The 20957-nt window shown below is 38.9% G+C and overlaps 2 protein-coding genes across 2 annotated transcripts in view; both read left to right on the forward strand.

Moving 5' to 3' along the window:
* The window catches only part of ablim2 (actin binding LIM protein family, member 2), a 79037-nt gene extending 69791 nt beyond the window's left edge, over positions 1–9246 (forward strand). Inside the window, exon 23 of the mRNA XM_053511829.1 lies at positions 5380–9246. Within this exon, the coding sequence (XP_053367804.1) occupies positions 5380–5493 (114 nt within the window). The 3' untranslated portion in view covers positions 5494–9246. The remainder of the gene's footprint in view (positions 1–5379) is intronic.
* A 3205-nt stretch (positions 9247–12451) lies between these two features.
* The window catches only part of afap1 (actin filament associated protein 1), a 65800-nt gene continuing 57294 nt past the window's right edge, over positions 12452–20957 (forward strand). Inside the window, exon 1 of the mRNA XM_053511252.1 lies at positions 12452–12557. Coding sequence (XP_053367227.1) covers positions 12536–12557 — 22 coding nt within the window. The 5' untranslated portion in view covers positions 12452–12535. The remainder of the gene's footprint in view (positions 12558–20957) is intronic.

Here is a 20957-nt window from a genome sequence, read left to right on the forward strand (position 1 = left end):
CGGGTCGGTGGGCTCTTTGCCTGCTGGGCCCCGTATGCAGCAGGCTGCGGTGCACTGGGTGTTCTGGTGCCTTTCTACTGTTAATTTTATAAGTGATTGGTGTAGGAGCCTAAACATTCCCTCTGGACCTGTCTGACTCATCCTGGTTGGAGATCTGGTCACATGGAGACCCCGTGTGGTCTGTCTGGGATGCGTGTGGTGACTGGGGACGGTTCCACTTTACCATGAAGACGGTCCTGGCCTCGGCTGATGCTGACAGCGGTTCTCGAAGGACTTGTGACTGCAGTTGCTCGATAGTTCAGGACTTGAGTTTCCTGCAGTCTACCTGAGCCTCCAATAACCAACTGGACTCCATTTTAACTTAAACACATTTGTTATACTGAACTTCCAGCCTCCTAACACACAGTATGGTGCAGATCAATCCCTGCTATCCGTTATCACCTGAATGAGGATGATAGACCTCTTAAGGTTTCTTCCTATTACCATCTCAGAGAGTTCGTCGCCATCGTCCCTGGTGAGGCGCAGGGTAAAACCGGGACAGCAGTACTGTAGACTGTCTGTACACTTTCTGCTTAGTGCACATTTGTGTATTGAATTATTACCCCATGCAGAAGTTTCCTGGTTGTTTTGGAGGATATACAGTACTAGACCGTGACATCCTGGCATGATGTCATGATCGTAGATCAGGACTGGTGGGAACGGATTGCCTCAACACAGGTGTCCATCTTGTTCTACATTTATTTGGAATGAAACCTAAAACCTCATCATGTACATGAAGCTTCACTGTGATACTCATGTGTCTTCTTTCCTTCATAATTCATTTATAATTTATCCCTTCGTCCCGGTATCCCTCTAACAGAAACAGTTCTGGAACAAACCGGTTTGAGTAACCGGTCCATCTCCAGTCTGAAAAAAAACAAGCAAACAAATTGTTATTAGATCCATGAGCCGTTTTTATTTGTTCTGCTTATGGATTAGAGGTCATATTTTACCATCCAGAGTCACACTGCAGCTATCCAAGAAAAGCTGAGTCATCATCATCATCATCACCATCATCATCATCATCATATTCTGTCACGAGTTCCTGGTGGGTCTCTCGCTTCAGCTGCAGTGTCTAAATCAAGGTCAAGCTTTTATCATCTCTTCTTCTTCATAGGCCATCAGAACTGTTCATCATTTACATAAACTATATTAAATTAATAACGTTAAAAGCAGTAGTTCCAGTGAAAATAATGAACATAAGATAAGAAAAGTGTTAAATGCATTTCCTTTTCTCCTGGAGTAAAGCCCTCGCTGGCTTTCAAAGAAAATAAAAAGAAACATGGTCCCGATTAGTTAATCCTGTTTCTCGTTACTGCGTTATAGCAAAAGCCAATAATATGGGATTTAACCAACTAACGGAGGGAGGTGTTTTATTCGATGACTCAGGTAGTGATGTTTTCTGATCATCACTATATCACATTAACTGCATTATTTGACCTGCACTGTGTATATTATAGTATGTGCGATATGCATGGTTCTAATTTAAGCGTTCAGAGCTGGGGTTATAACGCGTGTCAAAGGGTTCAAGCTCAAAGCCCAGTCGAAAGGCTTCTGCGTGATTACGCCAAATAAAAGGAACCAGAATGAATTTCCTGCTGTTTGTCCTTATTAGGTTTTTAATTACCTGTTGCTTATTCCATCCAAACTGTTTTTCTGACCTTATATATTTAGAAACCTGATTCTTTAGCTTAACTCCGCCCCCTCTGTTTAAGAGCTACAGTAAACAAGGCTAAGCTAGCAGGTAACAGATACCCACTAACACCTAACCAAGCCATCTCTCAAAAGAGAAACTTTCTATGTTTTATCTATGTTTGATTTTAGCAGTTAGCGGCTAACCCCTAAGGGGTAATCTAGCTAACTTTAGCTCTTATCAAAGGATAGATTAGCCATTATTGGTTAGCAGCTAACTGAAAAGATAAGCTAAAAGGCTTTCTTACGTATACAAAAGTACAACATGGTTTCATTTACTGACTCGCATAGCCAGTAATAACGGCTAACCTAGATTTTTTTTTAGCTCTTAAGAAGGGCTACTGCAGGTTAGCCATTAGCGGTTATCAGCTATCTGCTAACATCTAACGACTGATCTGGTCTTCTTCAGTTCTTAGTATTTTTTTAATATATATATCTTATGTCGATAAATATTTAGAATGTTGATGTGAATTAACGCTCTAACAGATGTTGTTCTCCTTATCCTATTAGTCAGAAATGGGGTGGGAGAAGACTGAAAACGGGTGGGAAATGCCACGTCGTGAACATACAGTAGATGTTTCCAGTCCGTGGGTTCTGACTGGATTTAAAACTTAGGTTTAAAGCCACAGACACTGAAACAGCGTGTTTGGAAAAGGAGTGAACCAGAAAGAAAGCCAAGCATGGAGGACGCACGTTTGGGAGACGTTTAAGGTTCATGCAATGTGGAGTTAAATACGCTGGTGAGGCGGGTGGACGGCGTCAAACTGTTATCAGGGGTCAAAGGTTGTGGTTCTGATTCTGGTTTTCAGGAGTGAATTATGAGCCGACAGGTTATCAGCTCTTTGTTTGCTGTGTGTGTGTGTGTGTGTGTGTATGTGTGTGTGTGTTTCCACCCTGGGTTAGAATACGAGATTGTTTTTTCTTGTGAGAGGGAATACCGTCAGCCTCTCCGGAGAAACGCTGACAACACCCTGACGAGAATTACGAAAGCCTCATGATTCCAGCAGTTTCATCTTTCTAGCCGTCCGTAAAAGCCACACTCCGCTGTTATTCTACCTCCTGCGGCCTGGAGCGAGCTAACAAACGCTAACTGATGCCTCGAATCTAGTTCATACCCCTGGTGTAACTCTGGTGGAGTCACCCTCTACACTCCCCTACACACACTCCCCTTTCTCTGCTAAAACAGAGAGCTGCGTGTTTTGAAGAGGGGAAAAACAAAAGCCAAACGTCCCCAAATGTCATTGTTATGTAGGCATGGAGCTATAAAACCACACACACTTGCACACACACACACACACCCGCTCACTCACACAAAGGCCCCGGAGGTCTGCAGTAAGTTATGAGTTAAGTTCTGTGGACAGACTGCTGTAAGCGTCATCACCGTGCACCGTGTCATCTGTTCCACTCTTTAATCCAGAGGGAAGTTCACTGCATGCAGATGTGTAAGTAGAAAAATCTGCTCCAGAGATCCGAGCTGATTAGGTTTTAGTTAACTCTTTAGGAACTGAAACAGAGAGCGTGGACGTGCACCGGTACGTCTGGGGTTTGTTACCCGAGCTGCAGCAGTGAGAGTGGGAAGGCTTACTGACTAACATCAGGCTGCATTACGAATTAATGGAAAATTTGGAAAAGTTTCGGAAAGGCTGATTATCCTAACGTTGATCAAAGAGAGTTCATGATACATTTGCATTTAGTGACACCAGCAAAACTCTGCAAGTTTACATGCACAGGTGATATTTTGACTATACTGTAGTTGGACGGGTGATGCTACAGCCGTCTGTTGCCGGGAGTCTAGAGAGCAGATTGGACTCTCTCTTTGGACTTTCTCATGAGAAGGAGGTGGCACAAGCCAATCAGAGGTGTCTGTGACGTGCAAAAGTAAAAGAGGCAGATAGCACTTTACTCCAAGCATGTTACACCACGCTGTAATGGTGCCTGAGCAGCAGGTCGAAAACAGATGTCCTCGGCAGCTTCACATGCCTCGGAGACAGCATGATAGCCTCTACCCTCTCTGGATTAGATAGAAATCCACAGAAAAAAAATCTCCCCAAAATAACAAATATAAATATTAAAAACGATGTCTAATATTAAACATAACTGTTGTGGGAAATATAAATATTAAAGATTAAAATGTTAGCTACAGTATGTCTGCCTGAACATCTGACAAAAAGGACGTATTTTTTTATCTGTCTTAAACAAAATGTAATATTAAGTAAAATTTTCATTAGTCCAAAGTTCCAAAGTTTTTTATTTGTTTTTTTCTGATTAAAATTGATAAGTATGTTGGTGTAGTGGTTAGCATTGTAGCTTCGCGCCTCCAGGATCGTGGGTTCGAGCCCTTCCTAAGGGTCTGTGTGCATGCAGTTTGCATGTTGTTGGGTTTCCCCTGCGTACTCCGGTTTCCTCCCACAGACCAAAAACATGCAGACTAGAACGCTAATTGGTGTTCCCAAATCCCCATAGTGAGTGTGCATTGTGATGGATTGGGACCCTTTCCGGGGTCTCCCCCTTCTCATACCCCTTAGGCCCCTGGGATAGGGGCCCTGCAACCCTATACAGAGCCAGCGCTGTAGTGAGTGAGTGAGTGAGTGAGTGCTAATAGTTGACCTGCACTGCATGTTGTGTTTTTATAGTATGACATTATTGTAATTTGATAAAATGTTTAATATAATATTAAAAATTTGAATATTATACCAATCAAAATATTATTGAACATATTTGTAAATGTACGTTTGGAAATATGGAAGTTGGTCTTGAAAGGGAAAATCACTAAGCTGTTCATTAGCCTACTATTTGAACATTTAGGACATCCAGGCACTAGGTGGCAGTGTGCAGTTAACACAAAGAGCCAACAATAGGTTAATTAAAAAAAGGGTATAGCTATAAGCTGTATATAAACTATAAGCTACAGTATATATAAAATATATAGCTATATTATATAACTATAATTATATTTAAATATGATTATATTAAGTAATATAATATTACTTACTTAATACTACCAATATTTTGATGATAAAATTAATAAAATTAATTAATTAATTTATTTATTTATTTATTTTTGGTTAAAAAATAGGGATTTATTTATTTATTTGTTTGTTTATTTATTTTTGGTGATAAAAATTATTTATTTATTTATAAAACAATTGGTAAAAAAATAGGTATTTATTTATTTATTTGTTTGTTTATTTATTTTTGGTGATAAAATTCAGGGATGGATTTATTTATTTATTTATTCATCTTGGGTGATAGATTTTAGAAATGTATTTATTAATTCTGGTGATAAAGTTCAGGGATTTCTTTATTAATTTATTTAATTTGGTGATAGCATTTAGGGTTTTATTTATCTCTTTATTTATTTTGGTGATAAAATTAAGGGATTTATTTTATTTTTTTATTTATTTTAAATTATTATTTATTTGTTAAGCATCTTGACTTATGCCACCCCATGTTCACACTTCGCACTGGCAAAAAGGATTTTTTTTATCAATTTGATACATTACTTTCGTTATGTCTTTAAACAATCTACAACTTATTCAAACTCTCATGTCTGTTTAAAAAAAAAAGGTTGGACAGGCCACGCCCACACACTGATTACTATAATCACAAAATCATTCATGCATTTTCTCTCCGCTGGCTCTCTTTCAGAGACACCTGTCCCCAGAGGAGTTCTTCCAGGTGTTCCGGATGACCATCGCACAGTTCGACCGCTTGGCTCTGTGGAAGAGAAACGACCTGAAGAAGAAAGCGCGCCTGTTCTAACCATCCTCATCCTCATCGTCCTCGTCGTCATCACCGATGCACCCTTGAGGGAACCGAGAGAGAAGATGAATGAGGAATTTCTCCTCCACCCGTCGTATATATGCAGAGATGAGAGAAAAAGTGAAAGATATATACTGTAGATTATATATCCATACATAAATATATGCACTTCCATTCTGCTGCGCTGCGTGCCTGCTGTCATAACGCCGAAGAAAGGGGGAGTGTGTTACAGACACGCCGTCGCTTCACAGCCTCAGTGTTAGCCGTGGTAGCTTTCTGTTTGCGAATGCCGCATTAGTTCAGATTTGGAGGAAAATGTGTGTCCTGTTTGTCCCTCCTGTTTACCGGTTCTCGCTCACGATTCAGGTTACTGCAATAAGCATTACGGTCTGAGGTGTACAGTATAAGCGGTACAGATTCAACAGAAATTACCTGTGTGTGTGTGTGTGTGTGTGTTTGTGTTTGCTAAGGAAAGCACGACATGGCCATTTTTATCCAATAATCACTGTGTGTATTTTTTCTGTTTTTATTTACGTTCTCTATTTTCCTCAGCCGTCCATCATAATCTCTACATTACATACAGAAGTTAGATATTCTGGGTGAACCGGAAAAAAAATAAATCTATGAGCACATGTGCCAATCAGGCATAACATTGTGACTCCACCCTAAACCCCCAACCCGTCCCCGCCCTCGTCTCCACCTAATATTGAGTACATCCCCACTTTGCCACCTTCACACTTATAACCTGTGCACCATGAGCCTTGGCCGACCATGACCCTGTCACTGGATTACTTTTGGTTTGTCCTGATTATTTACGGTTTGTCCTGCAGTTTTGGAGACGCTCTGATCCAGTCGTCTAGCTGTCACGATTCGGGCCTTGTCACCGTAGCAACGGTTAAAATATTACATTACAGTCCTCTAGAATTAGAAAATATAATTGAAAAATCGAAATAAGTAAAGTGAGAAATGTTTTTGTGATTTTCTTTATTTTATTGGGCGTAAAACAATTTTTTTTTAAAGGGCTGACCTAAATGACACTTATTAGCTAAGGTGTTAACATAACATATATTTATTTCATATAACAGTCGATATTTAATATAGATATGGGTCTTAATATATTGCAGTACTTTTGAGTGGCCACACTGACACTTAAATAATTTTTTTAATTGATATTAAATTGTAATTTATATATCTTTGCATTCGAGGTGGTTAAACATCGCAGTTTCTTTAGCATCCTACAGGGAAATTCTTAAAAGTTTCCTACATACATAAATGGACGACAATAAACCATTATGCAATTTTTAAACAGTAATTAGTAAAAGTCCAATAAAAAAAGCTCCTCGTCAACTAAGGATAGTCTTCCGAACTGGGAGTTCCCATCTGGTTTACAGAGTGACATCAAATCATCATGGCCGCTCACAGCACAACAGTGCATTAAGGACAGATATTTTACCCTTAACCACACCCACAAAACTTCACCGGGTACAAAACAAATAATAATTAAGTAATGGAAGCCTGTAATGAAAGTCAAGGCAAGCGCTAAATCTACCAATAATGCAGCTCGGCCAACGCAGCTAACACAGACACACGTAAAGACCTATTTCGATTATAGGGTGCCAATACTTTTCTTCTAATGGAATGTATAATCATTTTGTTTCTTTCTTCCTTATAAATGATGGATTTGTTTTTAGAATTACCTTCTTTCAAAGCATTAATATGAAAGAAAAATAAAATCTGCATCCGTATTTAAATCTCAGAGTCTCAAAACCAGTGATAATATTTTAAAGCTTATTACTTTTCCCTAATATGGAAAATGTCTGAGGAGTCTGGAGTAAGATATCGTGTACAAATGACTGCAATTTTTCGAGACTAAGCAGATTTTCATGTAAACGCATCAAGAAATTATTACAATAAATTTCCAGCAGACAATTTATGAGCCATAATATCAATAAAGGAGTGTATGTGCCATTATTATTACATGTTTATTGTACAGCATGGTGTATAATAGGTAGCAGAGTCAATAGAAAATACATTGAAATCGTTAACTGCGACTGGTTTTAGTGATTGTTTCAGGTTTATACGCTGACATCCTCCGCCTCTGGGACATCTTATCCGATATCCCATTCATACGAATGTGTAATGTTTATTAAACGCTAATTACAAGGGGCGTTCGAGTCAAACTGGGACTTGTTACTGGTGAATGAAGGTGTAGAAAGCGAACTGCAAACTGACGTCGCCAACTTGCGGAAGAGACGCACCCGTGTGTGTGAACTGTACACACAATCTTACACCAACACCACTTGCACATTACAGGAGCTCAGCTGGGAGTTTTTTCCACATCCCCAGTAAAGTCCTGGCCTTGCTACAAACCATTTTTACATGTTTGGAAAAGCCATTATGGGAGTTCCTGGGAGGCCGGCGTTTCAGAGATGGAGCCGCCGGTCCGATCATGGCTCTGGCTTACTGGGAAAACTTTCTACCTTGATGGTGTCCAAGCACTAGTGAATCACTGGGATAAGTGCATTAGTGTAGCTTGGGATGATATAGTCCCGGTTTGACTCGAACACCACTTCAGCATCAGTTCAGTGAGTCAGGTATCATCAGCCAACAAAGCACCTCGCACCACATTCATTTTAAATCAGATTTATTCTCAGTTATTATCGGCACACGCTGTAGCATCTTCGATTGTACTCTTCGGGAATATTTTTGTACTCTAGGAAAGTATAAATATATATATATATAAAACAATAAGGATTTGTGAAGCGGTTCTGTGATACAGTACGTCACTGCGACCCAAACACTGCTTTATTTTTTTCTCTTTGTTTCTGAATAAACGTGTGTACACGCGATATAAAACTAGCTAAAGCATGATATGCTGAAAAAGCGATACGAAATCATTATGTGTGCAGACGTTATTGTACTCGCGCAGCCTGGCTGGTTTTGCTTTAAATTCATTCATGAGTCGGATTTTACGAAAAAGCTTTAATCTCGTGGGTGTGAAATGAGAAATGATTTAATCGCCTTGATGTTTCTAAAATCGCAGAACTGCATATGCATGGGTGTTTTATGTGTCGAGACGAATGTCAAACTGTGCTTCAGAGTAAATTTATTGCAGGATTCATTAAAATTCCTTTGTGGTTAAGGATCAAGTTAAAATCTTTTTAAGGAATGAGAAAAACACACTTACTGTAAAAGCTGCGTTTTGTAATTGTTTTACAAAGTTGTAATCATTATATAATTTAAAGGTGATCTTAGTAAATTTGTATTTTGCAATATTACCTTTTAAAATTAATTTTATATTTATATTTTTTACAGATGGCGGCACGGTGGTGTAGTGGTTAGCACTGTCGCCTTGCACCTCCAGGGTCCGGGTTCGTTTCCCGGCCAGACTCGATTCCCGTCTCTGTGTGCATGGAGTTTGCATGTTCTCCCCGTGCTGGGGTGGTTTCCTCCGGGTTCTCCGGTTTCCACCCTCAGTCCAAAGATATGCAGGTTAGGCTAATTGGCGTTCCCAAAATTGCCCATAGTGTGTGAATGAGTGTGTGAGTGTGTCGATGGATTGGCACCCTGTCCAGGGTGTACCCCGCCTCGTGCCCTAATCCTCCTGGGGTAGGCTCCCGGTCCCCGCGACCCTGAATACAGGATAAAGAGGTATGGAAGATGAGTGAGACTTTTTTTTACAGATTGTGTTTTTATTGTTCTGGCCATGGAATTAGCTCCAAATAAGTATTGCCTAGCCCTGACCCCTTTAATAAAATGATAATAATAATAATAATAATAATAATAATAATAATAATAATAAGATGGCAAAGGAAAATAAACATTATTATTATTATTATTTTACTTTTATTTTTCTGTCCCTGGAATTAACTCTTAACCAGTACGCCTCAGCTCCGCCCGATTCTTCCCCTTAAAAGGCAACTCACATGTCATTAAGTCCATCAGTTGCGTTTTTATTGCAAGTGCAGTTCACCCCACTGACAGCAGAGGGCTCGGGATATGACAGACTGCTCCTCTAAATATGACATCGTCATCTTCACATTATTAATTCTGTTTTTAAGCAACATAATATATCGTGTCAGGTTTACGTAACATGCATACACAGAAGCGTTTGCAGAAAAAGTATGATTATGAGTGATTTTTTTTTCTTCTAGAAATATCCAGTCTTTCTTTACCTTTCTTGTCATGGCCAAATATTTCCTCTTACAGGGTAGGGCGTGTATATTTTTGTCATTTTGGGGAATACATTTGTGCAGGAAAGATGGATATGATGGACCATGCTTTGTTGGGTTGCATGGAAATCTTTGCTTTATTTGGACAGCTGTTGTGTGTGTGAATGTGTGTGTGTGTGTGTAAGAGAGAGAGAGAGGGAGAGAGAGAGATTCATATCAGGCCAGATAAGTCACATACAGATGTTCAGCCTCCATCTCTGCCTCTTTACTCTTGACAACAGTAAAAAAGCTGCACATAACTCCGCCTGCTTTTCTTGGGTCAATGTTCATTTTCTTTGTTGCTCATTTTCTGGGCAGCTGTGCAGGGATGTAATCAGCATGTCTATTTCTTTAAATTTTTTTTTTTTTGTGTGCGTGTGTGTGTGTGTGTGTTTTTGGGGGGCGGTGTGAGTGTAAACTGTTGGATCGTAGCCCGATATAAACAGCATCAGTGAAAGCAGAAGAGCCACGTTACTGATGATGATTCATACTTTTGGGCTCGACTGAGATGATCCAAGCCATGTTGGTGTTTTTCATTTATATTTCCTCTCTTTTTGTTTCCTTCTGGTTTATAAACATGTCTTGGTGTTGTTATACACAGCGAATGTAACAGGAAAGCTCTGACACTGAGATGCCAATCAGACAAAGTGTGTGTGTGTGTGTGTGTGTTTTAGTGTGTGTGTGTATGTGTGTGTTAAATGAACTAACAATTGCATAACCACAGATACGTCTTTACGCCAATGCTGTGATTCTGATGTAGTTGTGGCTGTGCAGCAGTTTAAGAAATATGAAGGTTTAATACAATATTGTTACTTAAACCTTTATGTTTTTCTTTTTTTTCTTCATTTGCTTTGCTGGATTGCAAGAAAATGATGTTCATATTTCAATAAATGTGTCAAACAGTTGGATTGTACGTTGTGGTTTCTGCCAGTGGATGGGGTTTTATAATTACCTGTGGAGATCAGTTTTAGATAGATAGATAGATAGATAGATAGATAGTCAGACTCCCACATGCATAAATGCCAATAATTCAAAAGATATATAGATAGATGGGTGCCAAAACTTAGTGAGGGGGTTTGGCAGACAGCAGATAATCACCAGCAATTCAATGGTTAGTTTGATATGGTGCCAATACTTCTGTAAATACGCTTATCGGCTATTTTATTAGGTTCACACCTGTTCAATTGCATGTTAACACAAATCTCTAATCAGCCAATCACATAGCAGTAACTCATGTTAGCCATGTAAAGAGGGTCAAGATGATCTGCATGGCATGGTTGTCAGACATGCTGGTCTGAGCATTTTTGAAGCTGCAGATCTACTGGGAGATCACACACACACACAGCCATCTCTAGGGTCTAATGAGAATGGTCAGAAAAAGAGGAAATATTCAGCCAGAGCAGTTGTTGAGTTCTTGAATATCACCAGAGTCACCAGATCTCAATCCAGTCTAAAGCACATTTGGTATGTGGTGGAACAGGAGATTCACATCCTGGACAAAAAAACTATCTATGCTCAATATGGACCAAAAACTCTAAGAAGTGTTTCCAGCACCTTGTTGAATCTATGCCAGCTTTAAGAAAGTTCTAAAAGCAAAAGGGGGGCCACCCCACAATGATGTGGCTGGTGAGTGTAGATAGTGTAGATAGATACCAATAGAAGCCAATACTTCTGGATGTGCCAATAATTATAGAGTTGCTTAGATAGATAGATAGATAGATAGATAGATAGATAGATAGATAGATAGATAGATAGATAAAGCGCCATTAATTATGGAGCTGACTGATAAATAGATTGATAAATAGATAGCTTAGTGGTTATGGCATTGGATTACTATTTGGAAGGTCTCAGGTTCAAACCCAACGACCAACAAATTGCTACTGTTGGGCCCTTTAGCAAGGCCCCTTAACCCTCAACTGCTTAGATGTATAATAAGATAAAAAAGAACACATAAGTTGCTCTGGATAAGGGTGTCTGCCAAATGCTTAAATGTAAATAGATAGGGTGCTAATAATTATGAGGCTGACTGGATAGATAGATAGATAGATAGATAGATAGATAGATAGATAGATGGGGTGCCAATAATTATTAGGCTGACTGGATAGATAGATGGATAGATAGATAGATAGATAGATAGATAGATAGATGGGGTGCCAATAATTATTAGGCTGACTGGATAGATAGATAGAGTGCCAATAATTATGAGGCTGACTGGATAGATAGATAGATAGATAGATAGATAGATAGATAGATAGATAGATGGGGTGCCAATAATTATGAGGCTGACTGGATAGATAGATAGATAGATAGATAGATGGGGTGCCAATAATTATGAGGCTGACTGGATAGATAGATAGATAGATAAATAGATGGGGTGCCAATAATTATGGTTCTGACTGGATAGATAGATAGATAGATAGATAGATAGATAGATAGATGGGGTGCCAATAATTATGAGGCTGACTGGATAGATAGATAGATAGATAGATAAATAGATGGGGTGCCAATAATTATGGTTCTGACTGGATAGATAGATAAATAGATAGATAGATAGATGGGGTGCCTATTCTTCTGGAACTAAATACCTACAGAATGATCCCCGTGTGAATTAAATTAATCCCGCCCCCTGCCCCAGTGCTATTGGATCAGACGGGCTCGGACAGCGCGTTCTGATTGGCTGGTGCTGTTGCCAGTCTGTGCAGTGTGTTGACAGCTGGAGGTGGGCCGCTGTCCCGCACGAGCTGCAGTGTGTAACCCGGGGGACGGTGAGAGTGCAGCCGCTTTCCCTTCGGCATCTCTGTGGGCTTTAAACCCCGGAATAAAACAACACCATGAAGGGAAACAACGGAAAAGGTAAATCACAAACATCACTTCAAACTCATTTATCAACCTTTTCATATATACATTTATTTTAGGAAAGTTAGAGTAAGGTTAACGTCATGTTTCTGGACGCGTTAGCTTTGACCGTTAGCTCCACCGTCAGTTACACCAAGTGTTAATATTAAAATATAATACTTTCATTATACAAACGATACTGCATTTATTTTCCATCTCTGTATTATCTAAGTGTGTATCAGCTCTGCTGTGTGTCCGGGTTACAGATGGGAGAGAGACGGATTCTCCTCCTATTGTTCCTATTGTTCCTCCCATAAACTCCGGTAACTGGATAAATGACACGTAAATGATAAGTGTAGCACTAACAGGGTGAGGTCAGGGGGTAGTTGGGTCGTCTGTGCACTTCCGGGTCGGTTCGGTGTAGTTCTGAGGCGAACACGAGCACAAAGAAACGCAGACCGCACGGGACCGTGATTTACAGTCAGCAGGAGCGCGTGCACGAGCGCTCGCGTGGTCAGACGGGCGCGCGCGACACACAGAGAGACAGTGAGAAACAGACAGACATAGAGAGAGGGATGGAGAGACAGACAGACAGACATAGAGAGAGGGATGGAGAGACAGACAGACAGACAGAAACACAGAGACAGACACAGAGAGTGAGACAGAAAGACAGAGAGAGACAGGGACTGTGTCCCAGGTAGACTGTCCATCAGTGTGTCTGTACTGTTCTAACACACTGCATCTCTAATACATGTCTATTAACAGTCTACGTAATCTTCTGGCCACATTGACTGACACTCAGGCCAGCTGTATAGAGCATGTGGTCCTAAAGTCCTTCAGTTCCCCACTCAAAACCTAAGCTTCTACCTGTAACTAATCTAGAAGTATTGGCACCCCCAGTTTCTATCTATCTATCTATCTATCTATCTATCTATCTATCTATCTATCTATCTAATTGACAGTAGAAGTATTGGCAACCATCTATCATGTTGTGGGTCTGAAACTCGCCTGGAGGTTTATGGTTGTCCAGCACTATAAGGTCCTACTCTGTGTCTTCCTTCACCTACCTGCACATGTGAAGAGCTAACATTAAAGACCATGATGTCATACACCCAGGCTTCACTGTACAATTATTCTCAGAAGCTACAGTGCATCTCAAGTAAAACCCTAGCACAGGATCCTGTATAGACTTCTGTGAGGAGTTTTAACGACGAGACAGTGATGTGGAATCAGATATTGAAAAAATAAAAATATCATCGGGGATTGTGGAGAAAATGCAATGAGAGCGGTCGTGGTTTTATTTACACATTTAAATCAAACGTAAAGGGTGTGTGTGTTTGTGCAAAAGAAAAAAATTGCTTTTATTTGTCCAAATAAATCTCTTCGTTAATGTCCATGTAGAGCTAAAGCAATAAAAAAAAAATCGCAATACATTCTATTACGGAGATGAGAAAATGATCTGGCATGAGGTTTGGGACACATACATAAGTGTGGAGTCAGATGGTTGTTTTGCAGATACAAACACACACGCACACACACACACACACACACACACACACACACACACACTCTATTCAGACTGGAGATTATGCTTAAAGCAGTGGGGGAGGGAGCTCGGGATGAGGAGGGGACACACCACAAAGGCACACTATGCAGAGAGGAAGGGTGTCACTTAGAACAAATCCAATTAATCAAATACCACAGACATGAGACTGTGATTCTGTTATTATTATTATTATTATTATTATTATTGGTTCTATCTGTTAGTGTGTGTGTTGAGTGTGTGTGTTTGTGTGTGTAAGCATACCTTGGATCACAGCGAGGATGTTTTTCAGGTCTAATTCTATCCTCTGTTTTCTTCAGTGAACAATTGGCATGAGACACGCCCTCAGCGTCTTCCTGTTTGCAGAATTCCTGAGAGAATCTGGACTCTGGTGTGTTGACTTTAAAGACTGAGGCACCAAAACCCTCAGACACCTAGGCATAGAGACACAGAAACCTTTAGACATAAGGCATTAAGATACTAAAATATTGATACAGTAAGACATTAAAACTCTGAGACATTGAAACCCTAAAACAGGGAGATATTGAATTAGTTAGAAATTACTAAAACATTGAAACACTGAGACATTAAAACAGTGCGAAAGTGAGCCATTAAAGTACAGAAAAACTGAGATATTTAATTAGAAAGACATTACAACCCAGAGACACTGAGACATTGAATCACTGAGATATTGAGACACTGAGACAGTGAAACACTGAGACACAGACTTATGCCATGTGTCTTGTCTGTAAGCCAAATGTACAGTGTTGTTATATACGTCTGTACGTTTGAGAGTCACCAACAGCTGGAAACAGATTCCTTGTGTGTACTTAGCCAATAATATTTTGATTCTGAGTCAGTGAGACATTGAGACACTGGAACAATGTCCTGCCCTCTCCTACCTGTCACGCACCACCAGCCTGACCAGGTCAGAATAATCTTGAGGAATCCAGGCTGACCGGCCAAGTGCAACCCCACGCCAGAGATCTGATATCTTGGAAAAACAGAGATAAGCGCATGGACACAGAGCTCGGTCCAGGAGAGAGCCTTTGATCAATATCCAGTTGGGAATTTGGAAGGGGTGTGTCCCAGAAACACAAGATTGCTGTACCAAAGAATGAGACAAGAACTGATTTATCTTTGAGAGTAACTTTTGGTTTAGGATGGGTTTTTCAGTGTGATGTTCTCAAAAGAACTCACAAAAGAAAGTAGCTATACAGATTGTTCTGAACATAAATTAGATTTATTATTAGACAGAGACAAAGCAGGATAAATAACTGGGCACTAACTATTAAGTGAGTTATACTGGTAACTGTGGTAACCAGTGACTGGTATCTCTGAGAAGTGTTAAGCTCAGATGTTGAGAGGACCAAAGTCCATCACTAATAAGAAGCAGTTCTGACAGAGAAACATTGTTTTTGCATTAAATCAGAAGCGAGTAATCCACCTGCAACCCCGTGCAGGACGCCAGGACGAGTCCTCACGCCGTCTCCGGCAGTTCAGGTTCAGACATCTCCGTGTTAGTATGCACCATCGTGCTTGTACACGCCTAGCTTCAGGCGTCTCACTGCACATCCTACACGCAGGTTTATTTAGCCGCACTACCGTGACTTCGCCCTGCCGATGAACACGGGCGCTAAAGTATTCCTGCTACGGCGATATTTAATCCTGATGGAGGCGGATAGCCTGGCAGCTGTCTTCGTTCTCCAAAACATATCGACTTCTGCCAGCTGCGGACGGACATCTGGGGGGGGGGAAACGCTGCTGAAAGATGCTAAAAAAACAAGCTTGGCGTGGGGATCATGAGCTGTAAATCTACACGTAGTGTTGGATTTGTGCTTCGACTAGAGCTCATAACTCAGAATTTCTGACCTTAAACTGGGTAATAAAAAAGAAAGGAAACGCCCCCTTGCTTTGGAATTCCTGCTCGGAAAGACGGTCTTTAAACCTGAGGTCAGTATGCGAGGTCACATCAACATAACCGTAAATGTTTTAATAGTAACCAACAACAGCTGAATTAATAAATAATATCACAAAACATGTTTACATTATATTAATTTAAGAGTGTAATGAGGCATGATTTAAAATGTCAATAATCAGTGGATCATTATTAAATAATTATATAAAATTTTTTAGGCTTACATCTTAGCAAGTAAAAGTATCTTGAATCTAGTTAGATTAACTTATTTGGTATCTAAAACTAACCAAATACAAGATCATTATGTTTTTTTAGCTTTCTTCTAAAAAGTTTTTCTTCTTATAGTGGTAGATAGTTTTGCTAGTTTTAAACATTTATTTCTTGAAAGAGTCAAAATTATCTGCCGCTACAACAACAACAAAAATCTATATTGAAAATTTAGTAAACTTTGTCTAGAAATAGAAACATTTTGTTTGTTTTAATCTTATTTTTAAAAATGTAGATGAATTTAACTAGATTCTAGATATTGTTATGTCAAAATATCACTTTTGCAGTATGTAAAGATGATTTGCCTATACCCCGAAACATTTAAATAGTTATTATCTACATTATAAATCATCACTGCAAAAATCTTAGCATCTTAGCAAGTGAAATATTTTTTTTTTTTTTTTATAGCCAAACTTATCTATTATTTCTAAAGATAAGATAAACCAAAATACAACAAACCAAATACAAGATTATTTCTTGTATTTCTAGAGAAGTTAGTTTTAAAATTTTTAAATAAAGCTACATTTTAAACTTAAAGTTCTTATTCTGTTGGCTTAAATTCTTTACTTGTTTTGAACATGTATTTTTTAAAAGAAGCAAAACTATCTACCATTAGAACAAGAAATTTCTCTTTAAATATTCGGTATCATTTGGAAAAAAGAAAGATTCCTCGCACAACAAATTTCCCAGTAATGTTACATCCTGTAATGACACCATGATCTTGGGGCGTGGCTTATTTCATTTCATTGACAGACTTTGAAATTTTTAAAAACTTTCATCTATCATGATGGCATGGTTTTTAATTCAGGAGGATTTTTATTAGAATGCAGAGGGGCTAATTTAGCACTTTAGCCATCACAGTTATGATTTTAGACGGGCTGCTTTGGTTGCAGCTCTTTCAGGAGTATTAAGCAGCACTTAATCTGGACTTTTGCCATGGCTGTGTGCACATCTGGACAAAAAAAGCTTTCATGCTAGAATGAGACTAACTTTGGATTGCAGAAGGCTGATATTTATACAGATTTTTTTTTGTTCAGACGTAAAAGGGAAAATGCGAACCAGGCGATACGGCTTAAAGGTGTTTTTTTTTTTTTTGTCAAGTCTTTTTTTTTTTTTTGTCAAGTCTTTTATTCAACACTTAATATTTCTTCTCTGCTGGAGAACAATAAAACCCAATAAACCTGTATAAAAACCAGCTTTGGAGCGGTGTGACGTTCTCTCAGAGGAACCTCTACGACTGCAGGTGAAGCAGTTTTGCGGCAAGTCGTGTTTAAAGTGAAATAAATCTTTCAGCATTGACGATTTTACGTATAATAAGTCGATCCAGACCTTTTGAATCTCGACCCGTCTCCCATACGCATCGAAGTTATGATCAGACCTGAGGGATCAGTACTAGTGGAATTCTGATCTTAGATTGTTCAGTCACGTGTCTTATATAACGTCAAAGTGCTGGAAGTGTTAGGGCAGCACATCAACGACCATGAAACCAATAACCAATGTAAAAATGTAGTGATATTACGCTGTATATAAGTGTCTAATTTTAAACTGTTGTCTACATTTTAAACACCACCCCCCCCCACACACACAGAGCTTATGTACTTAAGGACAGTATTTCGCTAGTGTACTAAAGTACATATTTCACGTATCTGTACTGTACAATAGTAATTAAACTGTTACTGGATATTTTTTACTTTTGCTCCGCTACATCATATCTGTACTTTCTACTTCACTACATTTCTACATGTACATTGGTCTGTAGTGTTTGAAGCATTATTTGAAGTATTTAAAGCCACATTCTGACCATTATGCATAATTGCATCATTTGCCTTCCCTAATCATGTAGCAGGTGTTTGAAGTGGAGACGGTTTCAGATTGCGACAAAACAGCATATCTACAGTTGGAAAGCTCAGAGAGGGAGAGAGAAAGAGAGAGCAAGAGATAGAGAGAGAGAGAGAAACTTAGTATGACGTAAAAGCTACTGTACAAGCTCAGTACATTTGATAATCAGGTAAATTTAAAGGTAAGTACTTTTGTACTATGAATTGTAAATGAGGTACCTAGGGGACCTTAATACTCCTAATACTCAAGAACAGGGTCTGTGTACTTTGGCCATCTACGGTAACGCACAGTAAAGCTGATGCAGATTATCTCTGTCTGGGAGAAATGTACTGTAGCTGGTATACAGAGCAGCATGACATGTGATACGGCAACTGGCTCACGGCCGGAGGATAACAATTCTTTCTGATCTAGGTGTGTGTGTGTGTGTGTGTGTGTGTGTGTGTGTGTGTGTGTGTGTGTGTGTGTTTGTTGGCTCTCAGTGTTATCTGTAAAATCCAGGTAAACTCCAGAGTTAGAGTCATGCTCAGTGTATTGCTTAGCTCAGCATGATTATTACAGATTTATTGTGGTTAGTTAGCTGTGCACACACACACACACACACACACACACCCACACACTCTCTTATTCTTTGTGCTGTCTGTCTGCTTTCTTATTTTCCCTTCTACCCGTGTATCTTCTTTTTTTTTCTCCTGAATTCTTTCTTTATTGAAAACAAGTACCAGGTGTGTGTGTGTGTGTGTGTGTGTGTGTGTGTGTGGTGTGAGCTGGTCATGCAGGTGTACACCTAAACAGCAGGTATTTAAAGCCTTGAGGCATGGCTCTGTCTCTCTCTCTCTCTCTCTCTTTCTCTCTCTCTCTCTCTCTCTCTTCATGCTCATCTCTCCTTCTTTATTTACTTTATCCGCTTTCAGGTTCCATTTCACTACAGAACGTTTTATTGAACATTCCTTTCTGTGGTTACCTGCAATTCCACAACACACACACACACACACACATTTCTATCCTATATGTTATTTTTTTTTTACATTTTACAGATTTTAAAGAAAAAAAAAACAATACAAAGAATTAGATGAGTAATGGTCAAGGTGGAATTAAGCTGTGTGTGTGTGTGTGTGTGTGTGTGTGTGTGTGCGCGTGTTGTGTTATCAAACGAGCCAGTCTTGGTTTACGAGTACCGAGTATCATGTAGCAGGCATGCGCTTCTTGTTTCGACGCCGAGCGTCACGTGATCACAACTGAGCCAACGGGACTTTACAACTTACTACGAAAAGCCATGACCTACAAAATGTTACAAATTACTTAAAAAAACACATAGCTGTAAAACAAACTACAATATTTTACTATTTTACTATTTAACTATCCAGCATAGTTAAAAAATTTACAATATACCACAATACAACAACCTACCCAACTTAACATTTATACAGCATTAGTTTAAAAAAATTACAAAATACTACAAAACCATACAACTGTATAACAAAGTAAAACTTTACAACTGTACAACTTACTACAAAACCTTGAAAACAAACTAAAAAACTTTACTGTCCAGAATACTTTAAAATGTACAACATACCATAACATTTTACAACAATATAACAAACCACAACTGTACAGCATACTTTGAAATGTTAAATTTACTACAAAACCAAAACGTTTACAACAAAGTACAAAAAGTTATGACTTACTCGAACGACGTACGGCTGGACAACAAACCACAATAATTTACAGCTGTCCAGAATACTTCCAAAATGTACAACATACCACAAGGTTTTACAACAATACAACAAGGTACCAAAATTAACAACTGTAGAACATTCTCAACTGTAAACAAACAAAAAAAAAAAATACAATTGTACGGCATACTTCAAAACTTTACAACAATTTACAGAACATTGCAACTCAACAACAAACCACTAAACTGTACACCTTTACAACCCATATTTACCTTTACATTTAGTTATTTGGCACTCTGGATCCATATGACTTTACAACTAACTAAAAAACTTTATAATTGTATATCAAACTACAAAACTTTACAAATTTACACACATCAAACAAAGGAAAATACAAATATACAACTTTACAACATACATTCACCTTATATCCAGAGAGACTTACAAAAGCGACATACAAATTAGTAAAGTTTGTACTTACTTACAAAAAACTTACTATTGGAAAAAAATTTAATGTGTTATAAAGTTGTTACTACATCTATATTTTAAGATAAGTATTGTTTTTTACTATATATAATGTCTTTAACTATCGTGGTAAAGTTTTATTTCATATCGGTCCCCTTTACTGCAGCAAACAAGGTGAACGAGGAACTATTTAGATGAATGCATTTGGATGCATTTGTTTTTTTAACAACTTTCTTTAACTTGCTGTTTGCAGTAGTCAGAGCCAGAAGGCATGGTGTAAACTGGCATAAATATACACTCTCGCAAACACACACAATACACACACACACTGCAGAGAATCCACCTCAGACCCGAAGATACTTCACACGACACAATGAAAGTGTTGTGCTATAGAGAGTTTGTCAACCAGCCAAAGGGGAAAACTTTCTCTTTCTCTCTCTCTCTCTCACACACACACACACACACACACACAGCTCAAACAGATTGTGGTGTTTATTGAAGAGGCCAGAACATATGAGGTGTAGTGTGTTGTGTTTAGATGATATCAGCCCCGAGCTCTTTGTGCTCGAGTTCAAGGGGTCAGGTGAAACTTTGAAGTTTTGCCTGTGAACTAGACGCAGCAGATGTATCACAGAGGGATTAATACACACATACTCTCAGTGTGTTTGTGTGTGTATGTGTGTGGTAAGGTCTTGTTGTGTTCAGGAGATATT

This window comes from Clarias gariepinus, chromosome 14 (assembly GCF_024256425.1).
Source record: "Clarias gariepinus isolate MV-2021 ecotype Netherlands chromosome 14, CGAR_prim_01v2, whole genome shotgun sequence".
Taxonomy (NCBI): Eukaryota; Metazoa; Chordata; class Actinopteri; order Siluriformes; family Clariidae; genus Clarias; species Clarias gariepinus.